General features: G+C 61.3%; 1 protein-coding gene and 1 long non-coding RNA gene across 2 annotated transcripts; one reads left to right on the top strand and one right to left on the bottom strand.

Annotated features, from left to right (window-relative positions):
* Window positions 1-1,779: 1,779 nt before the first annotated feature.
* On the bottom strand, window positions 1,780-21,973 carry PPP1R10 (protein phosphatase 1 regulatory subunit 10). The gene is made up of 19 exons (XM_040543132.1): window positions 21,356-21,973; window positions 19,544-19,743; window positions 16,826-16,943; window positions 16,651-16,737; window positions 16,410-16,545; window positions 15,058-15,109; window positions 14,897-14,974; window positions 14,636-14,806; window positions 13,568-13,670; window positions 13,374-13,483; window positions 13,188-13,288; window positions 12,951-13,098; window positions 12,723-12,878; window positions 10,930-11,176; window positions 8,855-8,930; window positions 8,359-8,559; window positions 7,863-7,974; window positions 4,248-4,349; window positions 1,780-2,219 (listed from the first exon to the last, which is right to left on the bottom strand). Exons 3-19 carry the CDS (start codon window positions 16,930-16,932, stop codon window positions 1,780-1,782), a joined length of 2,427 nt encoding a protein of 808 aa, XP_040399066.1. The 5' UTR covers window positions 16,933-16,943; window positions 19,544-19,743; window positions 21,356-21,973.
* LOC121062844 lies at window positions 11,187-12,715 on the top strand. The gene is made up of 3 exons (XR_005815709.1): window positions 11,187-11,240; window positions 11,347-11,438; window positions 12,490-12,715. It is a non-coding gene; the product is annotated as an uncharacterized LOC121062844 (long non-coding RNA).
* Window positions 21,974-22,649: the final 676 nt, after the last annotated feature.

Genomic DNA, 22,649 nt, shown 5'->3' with positions numbered 1-22,649 from the left:
TGCCTTGCTGCCTCTTCTGGACCAGCTGGGGGCGGGACTTCAGCTCCCAGCATGCCCTACTGCCACGATAGAGCCAAGTTAAGCTCAAGCAGGCCACGCTGCCCCTTCTTGGAGTGCAACTACAACTCCCAGCATGCCTTGCTGCTCCCCCTCGAGCCAAACTACAACTCCCAGCGTGCCTTGCTGCCTCTTCTAGAGCAGCTGGCTGTAGGACTGCAACTCCCAGCACGCCCTGCTGCCTGTCCTAGATCCCCTAAGGACAGGACTACAGCTCCCAGCATGCCTTGCTGCCATGCCAGAGCCGGCCCCCCCTGCTGCTCCCTTTGCTGGCCTACAACTCCCAGCATGCCTCACCGCCCTCCCAAGTGTTGGCCTACAACTCCCAGCATGCCCTGCTGCTGGCTTGGAGCCGACTACAGCTCCCAGCAGGCCTCAGGGCCAACCCTAGGCCCACCAGGAGGCACCGCAGGACTCCCAGCATGCCCTGCTGCCTGCCCTGGGGCTGCTGAGTGTGGGACTACAGCTCCCAGCATGCCCTGCTGCCTCTTCTAGAGCTGCTGGGGGCAGGACTACGACTCCCAGCATGCCTTGCTGCCATGCTAGAGGCCTAGGCAAGCTCCACAAGGCTTTCCCGGCCCTCCTCGTGCTGGCCTACAGCTCCCAGCATTCCCCGCTGCCTCTTCTGGAGCCAGCTTGAAGCTGGACTACGGCTCCCAGCATGCCCTGCTGCTTCTGGAGCCATCTTGATACTGGACTACGGCTCCCAGCATGCCCTGCGGCCTGATCTGGAGCCGCCTCAGTGCTGGACTGCAACTCCCAGCACACCCTGGAACCTCTGGGGGCAGGACTCCACTTCCCAGCATGCCTTGCTGCCTGTTCTGGAGGCCGCTAGGTGCCAGACTACAACTCCCAGCATGCCTCGCTCCTTCCAGAGCCACCAGGGTCAGGACTACAACTCCCAGCCTGCCCCACTGCCTCTTCTAGAGGCCTTTAGGTGGACTACACCTCCCAGCATGCTTCACGGCCTGGTCCAGGACCACCGGGGAGGACTACACTTCCCAGCACGCCTCACTCCCTCTCCTAGAGCCATGGGGGCAGGACTACAACTCCCAGCATGCCTCGCTGCCCGCCCTAGATGCCACTAGGTGCAGGACTACATCTCCCAGCATGCCCTGCCGCCTCTTCTGGAGGCCACGAGATGGACTACACCTCCCAGCATGCCTCGCTGCCTGCCCTAGAGCCACCGGCGCCGGGACTACACCTCCCAGCATGCCCTCCAGGCGCAGGACTACAACTCCCAGCCTGCCCCGCTGCCCCTCCGGCTCCCTGCCCGCCCTGCAGCCGCCGCCGGGGCCCGGGGGGGGGGCCCTGGAGCCCCTTCGGGGGGCCCCGAAACCCCTTTGGGGGGGGGCCTAAAACCCCTTAGGGGGGCCTCAAAGCCCCGGGGGGGCCCTAAAACCCCTTGGGGGGGGCCCTACAGCCCCATGGGGGGCCGGCGCCAGTCGGGGCCGCGTCCCCAGGGCCCGGGGGGCTCGAGGGGCTGCAGCGGGTGGGGGGGTTCCCCGGCGGGCCCGTGGCCGCCCCCCCGCCAGCGGGGCAGGAAGGGCGGGGGGGGCGGCGGCGGGGGCGGCGAGGGAGCCCCCACCGGCCCCTCCCACGCCGGCGGCGGCCCCCCGGGCCCCGGGGGAGGGGGGGGGCCGCCCCAAAGCCAGGCTCCCCCCCCGCCGCCGCCGCCGCCGCAGCCCCCCCGCGAGGGCGGCGCCGGCGCCCCCCCCGCATTTACCTCCCTCCGTGGCCTCCGCCGTGGCCCCGGGGGTGCTCGCCGGGGTGGCCCCGCGGGTGCTCGCCGGGGTGGCCTCTGCCGTGCTCGCCGCCGTGGCCGCCGTGGCCCCCGTGGCCGCCGGAGGGGCCCCGGCCGCCGCCGCCGCCACCGGGGGGGCCCCCATTGCGCCCCCCGCCGCCGCCGCGGGCCCGGTAGGGGGCTTCGTTGCCGCCGCGGCCACGGGCCCGGTGGAAGGGGCCACCGCCGCCGCCGCCACGCATGGGCCCCCCCCCGCCGCCGCCGCCACCGCCGTGGGGGCTGCCCCGTAAGCCGCCGCCGCCGTCAGGGGGGTCCCAGAAGTCGCCGCCGCGCTGCTGCTGCTGCGGGGGGGGCGGCCCCAAAAGGCGGGGGCCGCCCGGGAGCGGGGGCAGGCCGGGGCCCCCGCCGCCGTGAGGTCCTGAAAGAAAAGGGGGGGGGGGGGAAAGGGGTCAGTGGGGGGGGGTTTGGGGTGTTAAAGGGGGGCGTTGGGGGTCCTAAAGGGGGGTTTAGGGTCGGGGAGGGGGGATTTGGGGTCCGAAAAAGGGTGTTTGGGGGGCCTAAAGGGGCTTTTGGGTCCCAAAGCGGGGATTTGGGGGGGGAAAAGGGGTCAGTGGGGGGGGGTTTGGGGTGTTAAAGGGGGGCGTTGGGAGTCCTAAAGGGGGGTTTAGGGTCGGGGAGGGGGGATTTGGGGTCCGAAAAAGGGTGTTTGGGGGGCCTAAAGGGGCTTTTGGGTCCCAAAGCGGGGATTTGGGGGGGGAAAAGGGGTCAGTGGGGGGGGGTTGGGGTGTTAAAGGGGGGCGTTGGGGGTCCTAAAGGGGGATTTAGGGTCGGGGAGGGGGGATTTGGGGTCCGAAAAAGGGTGTTTGGGGGTCCTAAAGGGGCTTTTGGGTCCCAAAGGGGGGATTTGGGGTCCTCAAGGGGGGTTATTCTGGTCCTGAAGGGGGGTATTGGGGGTCCTAAATGGGGGGTGTCTGGGTCCCAATGGGATGTTTTGGGGTCCTACAGCAGGGGTTTGGGGTCCTAAAGGGGGATTTGGCATGGGGGAGGGGGCGTTGGGGTCCTAAAGGGGGGATTTGGAAGTCCCAAAGGGGGATTTGGCATCGGGGAGAAGGATTCGGGATCCTAAAGGGGGCTTTGAGGGTCCTAAATGGGGGATTTGGGGACCTAAAGGGGGATCTGGGGGTCCTAAAGGGGGTTTTGGGATCCTAAAGAGGGTATTTGGGTCCTAAAGGGGAGATTTGGGGACCTAAAGGGGGTTTGGAGGTCCTAAAAGGTCCTAAAAGGAGGTATTCGGATCCTAAAAGGGGTTTTGGGGTCCTAGAGAGGGTATTTGGGGGTCCTAAAAGGGAGTATTCGGGTCCTAAAGGGGTGATGTGGGGGACCTGAAGGGGGTATTCAGGTCCTAGAGCGGGGGTTTGGGGTCCTAAAGGGGAGTTTTGGGGTCCTAAAAAGGGGGGTTGGGGACCTAAAGGGGGGATTTGGAGTCCTCAAGGGGGGTTCTGCAGTCCTAAAAGGGTTATTCAGGGTCATAAAGGGGATATTCGGGATTGGGGAGGGGGATTTTGGAACCTAAAGGGGATATTTGGGGTCCTAAAGAGGGGTATTCAGGTCCTAAGGGGTGTATTTGGGGTCCTAAGGGGAGGTATTCGGGCCCTAAAGGATGCTTTAGGGACCTGAAGGGGGGTATTCAGGTCCTAAAGAGGGATTTGGGGGCGGGGAGGAGAGATTTGGGGACCTAAAGGGGGTTTTGGGGTCCTAAATGGGAGGGTTCTGCAGTCCCAAAGGGGGGTATTCAAGGTCTTAAAGGGGATATTCGGGATTGGGGAGGGGGATTTGGGGTCCTAAAGGGAGGCTTTCGGGTCCTAAAAGGGGTATTTGGGGACCTAAAGAGAGTTATTTGGGGTCCTAAAGAAGGATTTGAGGTCTAAAAGGAGGATTTGGGTCCTAAAAGGGGTTTTGGGTCCTAAAGCAGAGGTTTTGGGGGTCCTAAAGGGGAGATTTTGCATCGGGGAGGGGGGTTTGGGGTCCTAAAGGGGGTACTTGAGGTCGTAAATGGGGATTTGAGGTCTAAAAGGCGTATCTGGGGTCCTAAAGGGGTATTTGGAGGACCTAAAGGAGGTTTTGGGGTCCTAAAGGGGGTATTTGGGGTCCTAAAGGGGTTCAGGGAGGGGTTTTGGGGGTCCTAAAGGGGGGATTCGTGATTGGAGTGGGGGATTTGGGGTCCTAAAGAGGGTATTCAGGGTCCTGAAGAGGGTTTTTGTGACTGGGGAGGGGGATTTGGGGGTCCTAAAGGGGGATTTTGGGATTGGGGAGCGGGATTTTGGGTCCTAAAGGGGGAATTTGGGTCCTAAAGGGGTTCAGGGAGGGGTTTTGGGGGTCCTAAAGGGGGATTTTGGGATTGGGGAGGGGGATTTGGGGTCAGGCCCCCTCCTGGAGCGCCCCTTACCTGGCATGGGGCCCGGGCCCCCCGGCGGGAAGTGCTGCATGGCTTTGGGGCCGGGCGCGAAGCCGTTGGCCATGGGGCCGGGACCCAGCAATCCGTGGGGCACTGCGGGGAGGGGGGGGAAATTAGTGAGGAGGGGGCGGTGCCACCCCAAAAGAGGGGTTTTGGGGTCCCTAACAGCACCCGGAGGTTGTCCCCTATAAAAGGGGACCCCAAAACCCCCCGGTACCACCCCAAAAAAAGGGTTTTGGGGTCTCTAACAGCACCCGGAGCTTGTCCCCTATAAAAGGGGACCCCAAAACCCCCCGATGTTACCCCAAAAAAAGGGTTTTGGGGTCTCTAACAGCACCCAGAGCTTGTCCCCTATAAAAGGGGACCCCAAAACCCCCCGGTACCACCCCAAAAAAAGGGTTTTGGGGTCCCTAACAGCACCCAGAGCTTGTCCCCTATAAAAGGGGACCCCAAAACCCCCCGGTACCACCCCAAAAGAGGGGTTTTGGGGTCCCTAACAGCACTCGGAGCTTGTCCCCTTTAAAAGGGGACCCCAAAATCCCCTGGTGTTACCCCAAAAAAAGGGTTTTGGGGTCCCTAACAGCACCCGGAGCTTGTCCCCTATAAAAGGGGACCCCAAAACCCCCTGGTGTCACCCCATAAGTTCGGATTTGAGGTCCCTAACAGCACCCGGAGGTTGTCCCCTATAAAAGGGGACCCCAAAACCCCCCAGTGTTACCCCAAAAAAAGGGGTTTGGGGTCCCTAACAGGGTCCCGAGTTTGTCCCCTATAAAAGGGGACCCCAAAACCCCCCTGTGTTACCCCAAAAGTGGGGTTTTGGGGTCCCTAACAGCACCCGGAGATTGTTCCCTACAAAAGGAGACCCCAAAGCCCCACGGTGTCACCCCAAAAAAAGGGTTTTGGGTTCCCTAAGAGGGCCCTGAGCTTGTCCCATATAAAAGGGAACCCCAAAACCCCCCTGTGCCACCCCCCCAAAAAAGGGGGTTTGGGGTCCCTAACAGGGTCCTGAGTTTGTCCCCTATAAAAGGGGACCCCAAAACCCTACGGTACCACCCCAAAAGAGGGGTTTTGGGGTCCCTAACTGCACCTGGAGCTTGTCCCCTTTAAAAGGGGACCCCAAAACCCCCTGGTGTCACCCCAAAAGTTGGGTTTTGGGGTCCCTAACAGGGTCCTGAGTTTGTCCCCTATAAAAGGGGACCCCAAAACCCCCCTGTGCCACCCCAAAAAAGGGGGTTTGGGGTGCCCAGCAGGGCCTGGAGCATGTCCCCAGTAAAAGGGGACCCCAAAACCACCCAGTGTCACCCCAAAAGAGGGGTTTTGGGGTCCCCAGCAGGGCCCTGAGCTTGTCCCCAAAACCCCTCGGTGTCACCCCCCAGGCATCCTGTCACCGGGGTCCCCAAGCTTTGGGGTGCCCCATGCCCCCCCCCCCCCCCCCTTGTGTCACCCTACATCCCCCTCGTATCACCCCAAAGCCCCCCCCCCGTCACCCCAAATCCCCCCCGTGCCACCCCTGTCCCCAAACCAAGGTGACAGCCGTGTCACCCCCAGGCAGGGGGCGAAGACCCCAAAAGGTGTCCCCAAAAGGCCAGGGGGACCCCGCGTCCGTCCCCCCCCCCCGGGCACAGGGACAGGTCCTTGGCAGTGTCCCCGATGTCACCGCAGGGGACAGGAGCTGGAGGGGGTCCCCGAGTTGTGGGGACCCCAAAAACCCGTCCCGTCACCCCAAAGCAGCCTCAGAGCCCCCCCCGAAGTGCCACGGGGTTTGTCACTTGTCCCCAAACCCCCGCAGCCCCCCCGTGTCACCCCCGGGGATGTCCCCAAAGCAAGGGGAAGGTGGCATGTCCCCAAAAAGGGAGGGGACCCCCAAATGTCACCCCTGGGGACTCCAAATGTCACCCCTGGGACCACAAATGTCACCTCGAGGTGCAGGATGGCACCTGGAGGGTGTCCCCAAGGCCGGGGGACCCCAAATGTCACCCCTGGGGACCCCAAATGTCACCTCGAGGTGCAGGATGGCACCTGGAGGGTGTCCCCAGGGCCAGGGGACCCCAAATGTCACCCCTGGGGACCCCAAATGTCACCTCGAGGTGCAGGATGGCACCTGGAGGGTGTCCCCAAGGCCAGGGGACCCCAAATGTCACCCCTGGGGACCCCAAATGTCACCCCGAGGTGCAGGATGGCACCTGGAGGGTGTCCCCAAGGCCGGGGGACTCCAAATGTCACCCCTAGGGACCCCAAATGTCACCTCGAGGTGCAGGATGGCACCTGGAGGGTGTCCCCAGGGCCAGGGGACCCCAAATGTCACCCCTGGGGACCCCAAATGTCACCCCGAGGTGCAGGATGGCACCTGGAGGGTGTCCCCAAGGCCGGGGGACCCCAAATGTCACCCCTGGGGACCCCAAATGTCACCTCGAGGTGCAGGATGGCACCTGGAGGGTGTCCCCAGGGCCAGGGGACCCCAAATGTCACCCCTGGGGACCCCAAATGTCACCTCGAGGTGCAGGATGGCACCTGGAGGGTGTCCCCAAGGCCGGGGGACTCCAAATGTCACCCCTAGGGACCCCAAATGTCACCTCGAGGTGCAGGATGGCACCTGGAGGGTGTCCCCAAGGCCAGGGGACCCCAAATGTCACCCCTGGGACCCCAAATGTCACCCCTGGGGACCCCAAATGTCACCTCGAGGTGCAGGATGGCACCTGGAGGGTGTCCCCAAGGCCGGGGAACCCCAAATGTCACCCCTGGGACCCCAAATGTCACCCCTGGGGACCCCAAATGTCACCTCGAGGTGCAGGATAGCACCTGGAGGGTGTCCCCAAGGCCGGGGGACCCCAAATGTCACCCCTAGGGACCCCAAATGTCACCTCGAGGTGCAGGATGGCACCTGGAGGGTGTCCCCAAGGCCGGGGGACCCCAAATGTCACCCCTAGGGACCCCAAATGTCGCCCCCAGGGACCCCAAATGTCACCTCGAGGTGCAGGATGGCACCTGGAGGGTGTCCCCAAGGCCGGGGGATCCCAAATGTCACCCCTGGGACCCCAAATGTCACCCCTGGGGACCCCAAATGTCACCTCAAGGTGCAGGATGGCACCTGGAGGGTGTCCCCAAGGCTGGGGGACCCCAAATGTCACCCCTGGGGACCCCAAATGTCACCCCGAGGTGCAGGATGGCACCTGGAGGGTGTCCCCAAGGCCGGGGGACCCCAAATGTCACCCCTGGGGACCCCAAACGTCGCCCCCAGGGACCCCAAACGTCACCTCGAGGTGCAGGACATCACCTGGAGCGTGTCCCCAAGCAGAGGGGACCCCAAAACCACCCGAGGGACAAGAACACGGGGTCCCAAACCTCGGGGACCCCCCAATCTCTGCGACAGGGTCCCTAAAAGCGTCCCCAAACCCCACGGGACCCCCCAACCCCACGGTGCCGCTCGGAGGCGGCTCCCCCAAACCCCCCCCCCCCCCCCCCCCCATGGCCGAGAACCGGCCCCAAAACCACCCCGAGCCCCTTTTTGGGCTGGCGATTTGGAGGGAAACGTTGGGTGGGGGTGGGGGGGGGTAGGGCCCTGACCCTATAAAGGACCCCAAAAGAAGGGGGGGGGGGGACGCTCACCTCCGGAGGGTCCCGGCGGCTGCCCCTGCAGGTTCCCGAGCAGGTGTTTGATTTTCTCCGAATAATCCGGCTGCTTCAGCAGCTCCTCCGTCTTGTGGTTATTAGGGCCGCCCTACGGGATCAACGAGAAGGGGGGGGGGGGGGGGGACACACACACAAAAAATCATCACGGGGAACGCCCCTAAAACCACCCCCACCCCCCAACCCCCACCCCGGGCCGCCCCCACCCCCTTCCAACGCCGCCGCCGCCGCCCCCTCCCCCTTTTCTCTAGGGTATCTTTTGCCGGATTTTTTTTTTCTTTATTTTTTTTGGGGGGGTGTCCCCCCCCCTCCCCGCCCCCTCCCCCTTTTTTCTAGGTGGGTTTTTTTTTTTTTTTTTTTTTTTTTTTGGGGGGTGGGGGTGGGGGAGGGGGTGGGGGGGGGGTGAGGTGTGCGCCCCCAGCCCCCCCCCCCCCGCCCCCCCCCCCCCCGCCCCGCCCCGCCCCGCGCCGTTTACCATGATGGAGGTGAGGATCTCCTGCATGTTGATGGGGGCGGCGGGCGCCGGGCCCTGCGGGGTCTTGCCCGCCCCCACGCTCCCCATCAGGTTGGCCAGCACCGGGGGCAGCTTGGAGCCCCCGGGGGCCTCCGGGGCCGGCGAGGAGGAGGCGCCGGGCTCGGGTCCGTCGGGGTAGGAGGCCTCCTCGGCGGAGCAGTCCTGGGGAGGGCAGAGATCGGGGAGGGGGGGGGCGGGGGCGGGTTTTTAGGGGATTTGGGGGGGTTTTGAGGGGATTTCGGGGGGGCTCTTAGGGGATTTCGGGGGGCTTTTAGGGGATTTCGGGGGGCTTTTAGGGGATTTGGGGGGGCTTTTAGGGGATTTGGGGGGGCTTTTAGGGGATTTGGGGGGGGCTTTTAGGGGATTTGGGGGGGTTTGGGTTTTGTTTTTTTTTTTTGGGGGTGGGGGGGCCCTGCTGTGGCGGCGCGGCGGGGAGCGGCGCAGCTCGGCGGCTTACCTCGTCCAGCGGGATCAGCTTGGGGGGCAGCGGCTCGTAGGGCTCCAGGTCGGGCTCGTGGGGGCTGTCCGGGACTCTATAAGGGAGGGGGGGAGGGGGAAATGGGTCGTCAGATCCCCCGAGTCGATCCCCTCAGTGGATCCCGCCCCCCCGCCCCCAAGGGGATCCCGCCCCCAGCGGATCCTCACCACCCCCCAAAGGGGATCCCAACCACCACCACCACCACCCCCCGGGTGATCCCGATCCCCGCCCGCCGGCCCGAGATCCCAAAGGATTCCCCTAAAGGATCCCCCAGGATCCCGGGAGAGTCGAGGTCCCGCAATCGGCCTCCCCCCAGACCTAGGATCCCTCGGGATCCGCAGGGATCCGGTTGCCCTAAGCCCCACTCCGTGGTTCTAGGTCCCCGCTGGGAGATTTGGGGCCCTGAATCTGGTTCGGGATCCACCCCCCCATGGGATCACGGCCTCCAGATCCTCGCAGATCCCAAGGGATCCCAGCTCTGGATCCCCAGCGACCCCACAAGATTCAGGCCCCGTCACTTTGCCCCCCCCCCCACCCCCTTCAGATCCCCCAAGCTCTGGGATCCGCTGACTCCGCACCCTCAGGGATCCTGCGGGATCCAAGCTCCTTTCAGGAGATCCGAGATCTGCCCGGGCCCCCCCCAGCAGATCCCCAGGGATCCCAAGGATCCGCGCCCCACAACCACCCCCCAAACCCCACAGCAGGAACCCACAGGATCCCGCAGGACCCCTCACAGCAGGGCTCGGGGGTGCCCCAGCCATTCAGGGGCCCTGCTGCCCAGTGGATCCCAAGGGATCCTGAGGGATCTGGGCCCTGGAGAGCTTCCCCCAGGCTCTGGATTCCTTAGGGCTGCTGCGGGCTCTGGTGTCCACCAGTGGATCCTCCCCCAGTGGATCCTCCCGCTGGATTTGAGGAACCCCCCGGTGATCCAGAGGGATCGGGGATCCAGGGATCCACTCCGCGACCCCCACCCAGCCCCCAGGATCCCTCTGGATCCACCCCAAACAGCCCTGGGGGGTGGATCCGGCCTCCCCCAGTGGATCCTCCCGCTGGGTTTGAGGAACCCCCGGTGATCCTGAGGGATTGGGGATCCAGGGATCCACTCCACAACCCCCAGCCTCCAGGATCCCTCCAGATCCAACCCAAACAGCCCTGGGGGATGGATCTGGCCTCCCCCCAGTGGATCCTTCCCCAGTGGATTTGAGGAACCCTCCAGTGATCCCGAGGGATCGGGGATCCAGGGATCCACTCCACAACCCCAGCCCAGCCCCCAGGATCCCTCCGGATCCACCCCAAACAGCCCTGGGGGGTGGATCCGGCCTCCCCCAGGGGATTTGAGGAACCCCCCGGTGATCCCGAGGGATCGGGGATCCAGGGATCCACTCCACAGCCCCCAGCCTCCAGGATCCCTCCAGATCTACTCCAAACAGCCCTGGGGGGTGGATCTGGCCTCCCCCAGTGATCCCAAGGGATCAGGGATCCAGGGATCTACTCCGCAACCACAACCAAGCCCCCAGGATCCCTCTGGATCCACCCCAAACGGCCCTGGGGGGTGGATCCGGCCTCCCCCAGTGGATCCTTCCCCAGTGGATTTGAGGAACCCCCGGTGACCCCGAGGGATCGGGGATCCAGGGATCCACTCCACAGCCCCCAGCCTCCAGGATCCCTCCAGATCCACCCCAAACAGCCCTGGGGGGTGGATCCGGCCTCCCCCAGTGGATCCTCCCCCTGGATTTGAGGAACCCCCGGTGATCCCGAGGGATCAGGGATCCAGGGATCCACTCCACAACCCCCAGCCTCCGGGATCCCTCCAGATCCACCCCAAACAGCCCTGGGGGGTGGATCCGGCCTCCCCCAGTGGATCCTCCCCCTGGATTTGAGGAACCCCCGGTGATCCCGAGGGATCAGGGATCCAGGGATCCACTCCACAACCCCCAGCCTCCGGGATCCCTCCGGATCCGCCCCAAACACCTCCAGGGGTGGCGAATCCGGCTCGAAACGACCCCGGGATCCTCCGGGAAGGAGGCGAGAGGGCTCGGGAGGGATCCGCTCACCGATCCTTGGAGAGGAAGATCTCCTGCAGGATCCCCTTCTCCCGCTCGGCCTGGGTGAAGCGCTCGCGGCTGCCGCTGCCCGGCACGACGAGGGGCGCGGGGAGCTCGAGGAGCTTGGGGTAGACCCAGGGCACCTTCTCCTCCATGGCGTCGTGGCTGAGGCGGCGCGCCGTCTCGAAGGCCTCGCGGTCCTTCAGCATCTCCCGCTTGGCCGCCTCGCCGAAGTCCTTGATCTTGTTGACGTTGACTGCGGGGCGGGACCGGGGTCAGGGCCGCGGGGACAGCGGGGTGAGGGCCGCGGGGGCAACGGGGTCAGGGACGCGGGGTCAGGGACGCGGGGGTAGCGAGGAAAGGGGCACGGGGATAACGGGGTTAGGGACGTGGGGACAGCGGGGTCAGGGGCACGGGAACAGCAAGGAAAGGGACACGGGGATAATGGGGTCAGGGACACGAGGGCAACGGAGTCAGGAACGTGGGGACAGTTAGGAAAGGGACACAGGGGCAACAGGGTCAGGGGCACGGGGACAGCGAGGAAAGGGGCACGGGGACAGCAGGAAAAGGGGCACGGGGACAGCAGGAAAAGGGGCACGGGGACAGCAGGAAAAGGGGCACGGGGACAGCAGGAAAAGGGGCACGGGGACAGCAGGAAAAGGGGCACGGGGACAGCAGGAAAGGGGCACGGGGACAGCAGGAAAAGGGGCACGGGGACAGCAGGAAAAGGGGCACGGGGACAGCAGGAAAAGGGGCACGGGGACAGCAGGAAAAGGGGCACGGGGACAGCAGGAAAAGGGGCCCGGGGACAGCAGGAAAAGGGGCACGGGGACAGCAGGAAAAGGGGCACGGGGACAGCAGGAAAAGGGGCACGGGGACAGCAGGAAAGGGGCACGGGGACAGCAGGAAAAGGGGCACGGGGACAGCAGGAAAAGGGACACGGGGACAGCAGGAAAAGGGGCACGGGGACAGCAGGAAAAGGGGCACGGGGACAGCAGGAAAAGGGGCACGGGGACAGCAGGAAAAGGGGCACGGGGACAGCAAAGAAAAGGGGCACGGGGACAGCAGGAAAAGGGGCACGGGGACAGCAGGAAAAGGGGCACGGGGGACAGCAGGAAAAGGGGCACGGGGACAGCAGGAAAAAGGGGCACGGGGACAGCAGGAAAAGGGGCACGGGGACAGCAGGAAAAGGGGCACGGGGACAGCAGGAAAAGGGGCACGGGGACAGCAGGAAAAGGGGCACGGGGACAGCAGGAAAAGGGGCACGGGGCCAATGGGGTCGGGGCAAGGGGACAGCAAAGAAAAGGGACACGGGGACAATGGGGTGAGGGACATGGGGGCAGTGGGGTCAGGGGCACAGGGACAGCAGGAAAAGGGGTGTGGGGACAGCAGGGTGAGGGACGTGGGGACAATGGGCTCAGGGGCACGGGGTCAGGGGCACAGGGACAGCAAGGAAAGGCACACAGGGACAATGGGGTTAGGGACGCAGGGACAGTAGGAAAAGGGACACGGGGAAAGCAGGAAAAGGGACGTGGGGCCAATGGGGTCAGGGGCACGGGGACAGCAAAGAAAAGGGACACGGGGACAATGGGGTCAGGGTCACAGGGACAGCAGGAAAAGGGACATGGAGACAATGGGGTGAGGGATGTGGGGGCAACGGGGTCAGGGGCGCGGGGACAGCAGGAAAAGGGACACGGGGACAACGGGGTTAGGGACACGGGATCAGGGACGCGGGGGCAGTGAGGAAAGGGGCACGGAGGCAACGGGGTCAGGGCCGCGGGGCCGCAATTTTTGGGGCTCACCTCGCTCGGTCTCGTCCAGCTCGAAGTAGAAGTACTCCCGCAGCTTGCCCTCGTCCGCCCAGCTCACCGTTTTCTTCTTCCGCCCTTTTTTCGTCAGCTGCGCCCCCTCGGCCGGGCTCTCGGCCGCTTTGGCTTCGCCTCCCGGTTCCGCCGAGCCTTTTGGGGTCAGGGATTGAGCACCGCGGGGTCGGCACCGGCCCCGGGAGCCGCTTTTGGGGTCGCGCTCACCTGGATCGAGAGGCTCCGGCACCTCCACCGCCGGCACCGGCGTGCCCGGCCGCTCCGTCTCCATCGGCTCCGAGGCGGCGGCGGGCTCGGGGGAGGAAGGTTTGGCAGAGCTGCTTTCGGTTGCCGGCTTCCCCTCGAAAGGACTGGGCTGAAAACGGGGGGAAAAAAGGGGAATTTAGGGTTTCACATCACCCCCGCGACCTCTTTCAGCTCTCGGCCAGCCCGAAATCTCCTTACTTTGGCCGCCGTGGGGGACAGCACCTTCTTTTTCTTCTTGATTTTGATCCCGGGGATGGGAGCGGAGTTGAGGGCGTCGAGGAAACCGAGCCCCTCCATGGCTAAAAAAGGGGGAAATAAAAGGGTTATCCCAAAAGGATCGGGGCCGCCCCGCCGTCCCCGGCCCCCTTTGCACCCCCCACTCACGCTGCGGGGGGATGATTTTCACTTTGATCTCCTTGGTGGCGTTGGGGGTGGTGTTGAGGGGTTTGTATTTCTTCTCGGCGGGGGGGTTGTCGCCGGGAAGGGACGAGGCGCTGTGGGATAAAGGGGTGGAGGTGAGGAACGGCCCCAAAAACGCACCCCAAAGCCCCCCCCCCTGCCGAAAGCCCCCGACTCACTTTTGCCTCTTGATGGGCATGGGTTTCAGGTTGTATTTGTCGGCCGCCGAGGAGGAGTTGGCTTTCTTGGAGGGGGCGAGCGAAGGGGTCTCCATCTCCAGCCCTGCGCGGAGCCAGCGTTAGGGGGGAACGGGGTGGGGGAAGATCTGGGGCTCCCGGCGGGGTCGGGAGCTTCCCATGGCCTCTAAAATGCCTAAAACCTGCATCCCAACCCCTAAAACCTGCATCCCGACCCCTAAAACCGCCAAAACCTCCATCCCCTGACCCTGAAAACCCCTAAAACCTGCATCCCGACCCCTAAAACCTGCACCCCCGACCCCTAAAACCCCTAAAATCTGCATCCCCTGACCCCAAAAACCTGCATCTCATAACCCCTAAAACCCACGTTCCCTGACCCCTAAACCCCCAAACCCCCATCCCATTACCCATAAAACCCCTAAAACCCCCAAAACCTGCATCCCCTGACTCCTAAACCCCCAAAACCCCCACCCCATGACCCCTAAACCCCCTAAAACCTGCACCCCATGACCCCTAAACCCCCCCAAACCCTGCATCCCCTGACTCCTAAACCCCCAAAACCTCCATCCCATGACCCCTAAACCCCCCCAAACCCCCAAAACCTCCATCCCCTAACCCCTAAACCCCCAAAACCCCCAATCCCCTGACCCCAAACCCCCCAAAACCCCCACCCCATGACCCCTAAACCCCCCAAACCCCCACCCCATGACCCCTAAACCCCCATCTCATTACCCCTAAACCCCCCAAACCCCCATCCCACTATCCCTAAACCCCCATCCCACTACCCCTACACCCCCAAAACCCCCATCCCATTATTCCAAAACCCCTAAACCCCCCATCTCATTACCCCAAAACCCTTAAAACCCCCATCCCATTACTCCAAAACCCCTAAAACCACCATCCCATTACCCCAAAACCCCCACCCCATTACCCCTAAACCCCCCAAAACCCTCACTCAATGACCCCCAAAACCTCCGAAACTCCCCTAAAACCCCCCAAAACCCCAAACCCCACAGCCCCAAACGGGGCGGGGGGGGGGCGGAACCCTACCGGTGGAGCGGAACTTGGCATGGCTGGGGGCGGTGGTGCGCAGGGATTTGGGTTTCTCCCTCTTCTTCTCGGGCGCCTCCTCGGCTTTCGCCTCCGATTTGGCCTCCTGGGGTTTCTCCTGGACGGGCGTTTTGCTTTTACTTTCCTCTTTCCGCTTCTTTTTGTCCCGTTCTGGGGGAAAAAAAGGGGAAAATGAGTCTCGGGGGGTTTTGGGAACGGGGGGGGGGGGGGGGGAAAAGAGGGAATGGGGTCGGGGCTCACCTGCGGGCTGGGCGCTGCTCTGGGAGCGGATGACGCCCATCCAGTCGCTGACCAGGATGGAGGCGAGGCGGCGAAGCTCTGGGGGGACGGGGAGAGGGGTTTAGGGGGGGTCCGGGGGGGGTTTTGGGGGGGGGGTTTGGGGAGGGGGCGCTGCCGCTCACCTTCATCGTCGCTCGATTTGCTGAGCTGCTTCACCAGCTTGGCGGTGTTGTTCTGGGAGAGGGGGGAGAGGGTGAGGGGGGGCAGAGCACCCGGGGGGGGGGGAACACAAAAAAACTCCCCGGGGGGGGCACAGAAACCTCCCCAGGGGGGCACAGACCACCCCGGGGGGGACAAAAACCTCCCTCGGGGGACAAAAACCACCCCAGGGGGCACAACGACCACCTGGGGGGGGTCACAAATCTCCCCAGGGGAACCCAAACCACTCCGGGGGGGACAAAAACCTCCCGGGGGGGGGGGGGGGGCAAAAACTACCCCGGGGGGCAGAAAGACCACTGGGGGGGGGACACAATGACCACCCCAGGGGCACAAAGTACCCCTGGGGGGACAAAAACTACCCCAGGGGACACAAAGACCACCTCACCACCCCGGGGGGGGGAGGGACAAAAACCACCCTGGGGGGCACAAACACCATCCCAGGAGGACAAAAACCACCCCGGGGGGGGGGGCACAAAGCACCTTGGGGGCACAAATCCACCCTTGGGGGGGCCAAAAACCACCTCGAAGAACAGCAGGACCACCCTGGGGAGCACAAAGACCACCCCGGGGGGGTCAAAACCACCCCGGGGGGGACCCAAAAACCAGCCGAGGGAGGCCAAAACCACCCCAAGGGGGCACAAAATCCACTGAGGTGGATCCAAAGCACCCCGGAGGGGGCAAAAACCATCTGGGGGGCGCACAAACCACCCCAGAGGGGACAAAGACCACGGGGGGGGGGGGGCAAAAACCACCCTGGGGAGGCCAAAACCACCCTGAGGGGGCACAAAACCCACTTGGGGGGCCCCAAAGCACCCCGGGGGGGTCAAAACACCCTGGGGGGGGACAAAGACCACTGGAGGGGACCCAAAAACCAGCCCGGGGAAGGCCAAAACCACCCCAAGGGGGTGCAAAAACCACCTGGGGGGCCCCAAAGCACCCCGGGGGGGGGTCAAAAACCACCCCGGGGGGGCCAAAAACCACTGGGGGGGACCCAAAACACCCTGGGGGGGACAAAGACCACTGGAGGCGACCCAAAAACCAGCCCGGGGAAGGCCAAAACCACCCCAAGGGGGTGCAAAAACCACTTGGGGGGCCCCAAAGCACCCCAGGGGGGGCCAAAAACCATCCGGGGGGGGGCACAAACCACCCCAGAGGGGACAAAGACCACTGGAAGGGACCCAAAAACCACCCCGGGGAGGCCAAAAACCACCCCGTGGGTACATAAAAACCACTGGGGGTGGACCCAAAGCACCCCGGGGGGGCCCCAAAGCACCCCGGGGGGGGGCAAAAAATCCCGGGGGGGGGCTTCTCTCACCTGTTTGAGGTGGTCCACGGTGAGGGGCAGGTGCTGCAGGGTGAGGAGGATCTGCTGCAGGAAGGGGACGTTGTTGGAAGCCTTGGAGCTGGTGAGCCAGGTGTTGAGCAGCTTGTAGCCCCCCACCCGGATAAATCTGGGGGGGGGGGAAATAAGTAAAGATTAATTAATACAGCCCCCCGCCCCCAGGGGAGGAGTTTTGGCTCGGGGGGGGTGTGGGGGAGGTCTCCGGGGGTCTTACTTGGCGAGGATGTCGTGCGCCCGCGTCTGCAGGAGGATGTTCAGGTAGATGCAGCGGCTCACCAGCTTCTGCGAGTCCTTCATCAGGCTGTGGGGGGGGGGGAAAGGGGGCGTGAGACCCCCTTTTTGGGGTCGGGGGGGGCACGGGGAGGGGGCAGAACGGGGTCGGGACTCACTTGAAGATTTTGGTGATGCCCTCGGTGCTCTTGACCTCGCCATCGCGGCCCAGGAAGCAGTCCAAGCCCTTGAGGAGCTCCTTGGGGTCGATGGGGCCGGAGCCCATGGCAAAAAGCCCTGAAAAAGAGAAAAAAAAAAAAAAAAAAGGGGGATTAGGGCGAGGATGAGGATGGTACAAGCCCGCCCCCTCCCCATTTCGCTGACGAAACCTCCCCCCCCCCAAAAAAATAAAAACATCAACAGAACCACTCAAACACATCCGCTTAGAGGACGAAAAACAAGGCTTTTTGCCCCCAAATGCCATTTTCCCTACAAAAACGCAGCCACGATGCACGGTGGGGTCCGTGGGACGCCCCAAAATGACACCATCGGAGCCAGAAGCGACCCCAAAACCCCCCCCTAAGCCCCCCCCCAAGAAGCTTCCAGAAGCTGGTTTGGGGCTCAGAGGGCCGCTGGTCCCCAGGGGACAAAACCCTAATGGGGTGCCCTGACCCCATGGGCGGCTTAAGGTCTTGACTTCAGACCCCAAAAGCCCCCTTTTGGCCCCAAAAGCCCCCTTTTCGGCCCAAAAGCCCCCCTTTTTGCCCCCCAAACCCCCCTTTTAGGCCCCGAAGGCCTCCTTTTGCGCCAAAAGCCCCCTTTTTGGCCCCAAGAGGCCCTCTTTTCGCCCCCAAATTCCCCTTTTCGGCCCCAAAATTCCCCCTTTTCACCCCAAAACGACGGGTCCGAAGGTTGCAGCGGGGGCGAACGGATCCATCCCGTAATATTTCACCACGGGGACTCCCGGTGTCCCCTAATCCCCCATTTCTCCCCCCAAAAAGCGCCCCTAAAGCAGCACCGGGGCTGCCGTGCGTCACCCTGGCCATGTAATTAACGGCCGAGGCTGTAATTATTCCTAATTAGCACTCATTAAGCCGAGCTAGCTCAGCTCCAAAGGGGTTTTTTTCCCCTCTGTCCCTTTTTGGGGTGCTCAAACCCCATTAACGACCTGGCCCTGCCCTTGATCCGAGGGGATTTCGGCCTGGCTGACGTCAAGCCGCCTCCTAATTAGCACTAATTAAGAGCTTCTCCGGCTTACTGCCGCCCTCGTTACGTGCGGGGTTGGCTAACGAAGGGGAACCAGGAGGAAACACGGCCCTAAAGAAGGCCAGGAAGAATTCAGTGGGTTCTTTTTTTAATCTTTTGGGGGTTTTGGGGGGTAAAACCCCGAAGCCCCTCCAATTAACGAGCCAAATTAACGAGCCGCGCTTCGTTAAGCCTGGTGGTAAAGGATACAGGCGGCGGAGCCCCTCGCCGGCCACGGCCCCCTCTGCAAAGACACAAGAGAAGTTAAAATCCAGCACAAAAAACCCTAAAAATGTTCCTCCCCCGCTGAAAAAACAGGGGGGTGGGGACGAGTTTAACCCAAATCGGGGCTTTTTAACCTAAAATTTTGGGGTTTAGGGGGGCTGACAGCGGTCGCGCCCCCGTGTTTGGGGTCCCTGGGGGCCGTGGCCCTGTTTGGGGGGGAATTTTCCACCTGGAAAATGCCCTAAAATGAGAAATTTGGGGGGGTTAACCCCATTTTTACAGTGTTTTCCCCCACTTCTGGGGGGTTTTCCCCATTTTTAGGGGGGTTTCACCCCCTTTTTAGGGTTTTTTCCCCCGTTTTGGGGGATTTTTCCCCCTTTTGAGGGCTTTTCCCCATTTTCAGGAGCAGGCACAGAAGCCAACACCGAGCACAGCCCCACCACCACCAAGGGGGGGGGGGGGGCAAAAACACCACTGGGGGCCCCAAAAATGACCCAAAACCCCCAAAAGGGGGGAAAATCACCCCTGGGGGGGGCAAATCACCCTTGGGGGGGTGGGGGGGTGGGGGCAAATCCCCCCCCAGGCCCTGGCCAGGGGGGTTTGGCTCAGCCTGGCCCCACCTCACCCCATTTTTTAGGCCTTTTTTGCCCGTTTTTCCCCCAAAACGCTCAGTCTGGGGACACAAACACCCCCCCGCGACCCCCCCGCCAACAACAGGAACCACCAAAATCCCCGTTTCTGCCTTTTCCAGCCCGGTTTTGCCCGATCCCGAGCCGGAGGCCGGGCTGCAAAACCGCCTCACCCCACAGAGAAAGGGGGGGGGGGACCCCAAAAAATGGGGCTGGATGGGGGGGGGCGGGGGGGCACGGGGGCTGCCCCCCCAATTTTGCTCCCACCCCCCCTTGGGAAATGCTACCACTGCGCCGGGAGGGGCTCTGCTGGTATTTTGGGGCGAAATATTTAAAAAAAAAAGATAAAAAAAAGGGAAGGAATATCCAATTTTGGGCTCTTTTTAACCAAAATCTTTCGGATTTGGGCTCTTTTTAACCAAAATCGGGCGCTGAGGGTCTGCCACGGGAGCCGTTGCTGCGCGGAGGGGGCGATGGCAGAGAGAAAAAGATCAAAAGATATCAAAAATGGTTAAAAAACACCTAAGAATATATCAAATATATGAAATATATATTAAAATATATAAAAATATATATAGAAATGTATAAAAATATATATATATACATATAAATATATATATATAGAAATGTATAAAAATATATTTAAAATACAAAAATATATAAAAATATAAAAAACATCTAAAAATACAAAAAAACATATAAAATATATTACAAATACACTAAAAAATATTAAAAAGGGGGGGGAAATAAATTAAATTTTAGGAATGAAGGTTGTGAAATGTTTGGTTTTTGGCTTACCCGGCGGGTTGTGGCTGTTCCCCTCCCTTTTGCTGGTTAAAAAAAAAAGGCAAAAGTGGTCAAAAACGAGGCTGGGGGGAGGCTGAGCCCCCCCCCCAGCCCCAAAAAAGGGTATTTTTGGGGGGTCTGGGGGGTGGGGGGGGCACGGCCCGGTGGTAGCATTTCCCTCCTGGCGCAAGAAATCCCGGGTTGCGAGACGGCTGGCGGGGGAGAAAATAGGGAAAAAAAATTAATAAATGGTTAAAAACGTTAAAAAATATAGTTTTTTTTCTTTGGGGAGGGGGGGGGGGGGGGGGCAAAGGCTGGATCCTAAAAGGTGCCGGGGTCCTGCAGACAAAAGCTGGGGGGGGTGGTTAAAGGGGGGGGGGGGGGGGGGAGGAATTGGGGGGGGGTCTTGGGGGATTTGGGGGGGGGGCTTGGGAAGGGGGGGGGAAGGGGGGGGGAAGGGGGGGGCCCCCCCGGGCGAGGGCGGCCGCAGTGGGAGGGGTTTTAGCTGGAGCAGCTGCAGCACGGGCAGGGCCTCGGGGAGGCCCCCGGCGCCATTTTAAGCGGAAAAAGAAGGATTTTGGGGTCGGGGGGGGGGGGGGGGGGGGTTAGGCGAGAAAACAAAGAGAAAGGGGAGACATTAAAAAAAAAGAAAAAGATGGGTTTAAGAGCGACAGCACGACCCCCCCACACACACCCCCCCCCCGGTCCATAAACCTATTTTTTTTTCCGCCCTACACCAAAAAAAAAAAAAAAAAAAACACAAAAAAAGCAAGTTAAATCCAAGGGTGGGGGGGTCCCAAAAGATGGGGGGGGGGGGGGGGGGGCGAAACCGAGCCCGGGGGGGGGGGGTGGGGGCGAGAAACCTGCAAGGAAATAAATAAAAAATAAAAAGGGAAAGGGAAATAAAAAAATAATAAAAGAAGCAAGAGGGGACAAAGAGCGGGCACGCGGCCGCGCCATGTTGGGGCCGAGCGCGTGCGGAGCGTCGTTTTTTTAAAGCCACCTTTTTTGCCCATTTTTTGGGGTTTTTTTTCTCGTTTTTAAACCCAAAACGGGTCTTTTTCAGGCCTAAAAACCTGCCTAGCAATCTTTATTGCTAGATTGCAACCGCGATTCCCACCACCACCACCCCCCCCGGCCCCTCAATCTCCCAGCACCATTTTGGGGTTTTTCTTTTTTTTTTTTTTTTTTTTATCCTCCTCCCCCCCCCCCCGCCCCAGTCCGCCCGACGCCATTTCCCCACGCGCAAAAAAATCCTAAAAAAAAAAAAATTTAAAAAAAAAATGGAATTTTACAAAAAAAAAAAAAAAGATTAAATCAACAAAATTCCAACATTTCGAATTCAAATTAAAACCCGGAGAGCTCGCTCCCGCCCCGGCGCTGCCTACCTCGGCGCAGCCCCCTCGCCCCTTAAAAAAGCTGCCGCAATCTTTATGTACAGATTGCTCCCTTTTTCGGCCCAAAAACTGGGGTCTCCCACACAAAAAAAAGCGAGTTTTTGGGCTCAAAAACACCGCCAGCTTTTGCGTGGGAGCTCATGAACCCTTCAGAAAGCGCCCGGAGCTCGCTACGAGCCCGGCGTGCTCCTTTCTTTTTTTTTTCCCCCCTAAACCTTATTTTTTCCTCTTTTTTTGGTGTTTTTTTTTTTTTTTTAACCAAAACGCCCCCGATTTTAAGGGTAAACCACCTGAAACGAAGCCTAAAACGCCCTCCTCGAACCACACACTCGGGGGCTCTTCCTCCCCTCCTTTGGCACCAAGGAGGGCTTCTTTTTGGGGCGCTTTTGCCCCTTTTTTGGGGCTTTTTGTAAAAGGCAACACTTACTATCCAATTTTTTTTCTCGGCGACAGCGCTTCAAGGTTTGGATTTTGGCATTAGTGGTGTATTAGCGAAAAAAATTCTTTGTTTTTGCTCATGGCTTTAAAAAAGAAAAAAAAATACAGCAACTTTTTTTTTTTCTCTCCTGGTGGTCCTTGGTTTTTGTTTTTTTTTTTTGTATTTATGTTTTTTTTTTTTTTGCTTTTTGGAGGAGGGAGAGAGGAAGGAGGTAAATTGCGTATTTCTGTCGAGCTAAACCTTGGGGGTGGGGGGAAAAAAACCAAAAAAAAGTTGCTTTTTTCCCAAAAAAAAAGAGAAAAATCGAGGAAAGGGGGGTAAAGGAAAGGGGAGAAGGAGAGGTTTGTTTGTTTTGGGGGGAAAGAGAGGGAATTATGTTTAAGTGGCGAAGTTTCCTTCACAAAGGAGAGTTTGCGACGGCTTCCCCAGGACGGTCCGAGGCTTTTTTTTTTTGGGTTGATTTTTGGGGTCTTCAGGGGCAGCAGGGGGGGGTTCGCTTTGGTTTTTTGGTCCCCGGGCTTTTCTCGTGGCAAAGGCGACGGCGGTTTTTTGAGATTTTTTGTTTTGTTTTGTTTTTTTTTGTTTCTCTCTCGAGAGCAGCCAAACCTGGAGCGGGGAGAACAAGCGAGGGGGAAGGGGGGACACGACAGTGAGTAAAAATGGAAATTAAAAGTAAAAATAATAATTAAAAAAAAAAAACACGACACGATTAGCAGTCAGCATCCCCGGCGTGGCTTTAAAATTAATGGGGGGGGTGAAAAATAAAAAAATAAACGACGGGAAGCGTCGTTTGAAGGCTGTGAAAGCCGGAAAAGGGGATTTGGGGGATTTTTAGAGGGTTTTCTCCTCAGTTCTGAGGTAATAAAAGCCTGGAAGCCTCCCCCCACCCCCCCCCCGCGTGGCTAGAAAAGGGGGAACGCGCTAGAAGGGGGGGGGGCCGCCGCTTGGTGAGGGGGAAAAGAACGCTGGCCCTACAGTGGGGGGGTGGCCCCGGGGCCCTCCGCAGCCCGGGAGGGGGGGGGGGCGCGGAGCCCCCCCCCGCCGCTGCCCGCCGCCCCCGCCGCCCCGCCGCCCCCCGCAGCGGGAGCTCTGTACTCACCTCTAACCAGACCCCAGAATGGCGGCGGGGCGGCGCGGGCGGCGCCTTTTATACCCGGCCCCGCCCGTCGGCGCGCACCGCCCGGCCACGCCCCCCGCCCGCCCGCCCTTCACGAGCCGCCGCGCGACCTTGAGGCCGGCGGCGCGTGCGCGGAGGGGGAGGGGGCCGGGCGCGGCGCGCATG

Source organism: Cygnus olor (genome assembly GCF_009769625.2).
Source record: "Cygnus olor isolate bCygOlo1 chromosome 33 unlocalized genomic scaffold, bCygOlo1.pri.v2 SUPER_33A, whole genome shotgun sequence".
Lineage (NCBI taxonomy): Eukaryota > Metazoa > Chordata > Aves > Anseriformes > Anatidae > Cygnus > Cygnus olor.
This window is presented reverse-complemented; position numbering and strand designations above follow the sequence as displayed.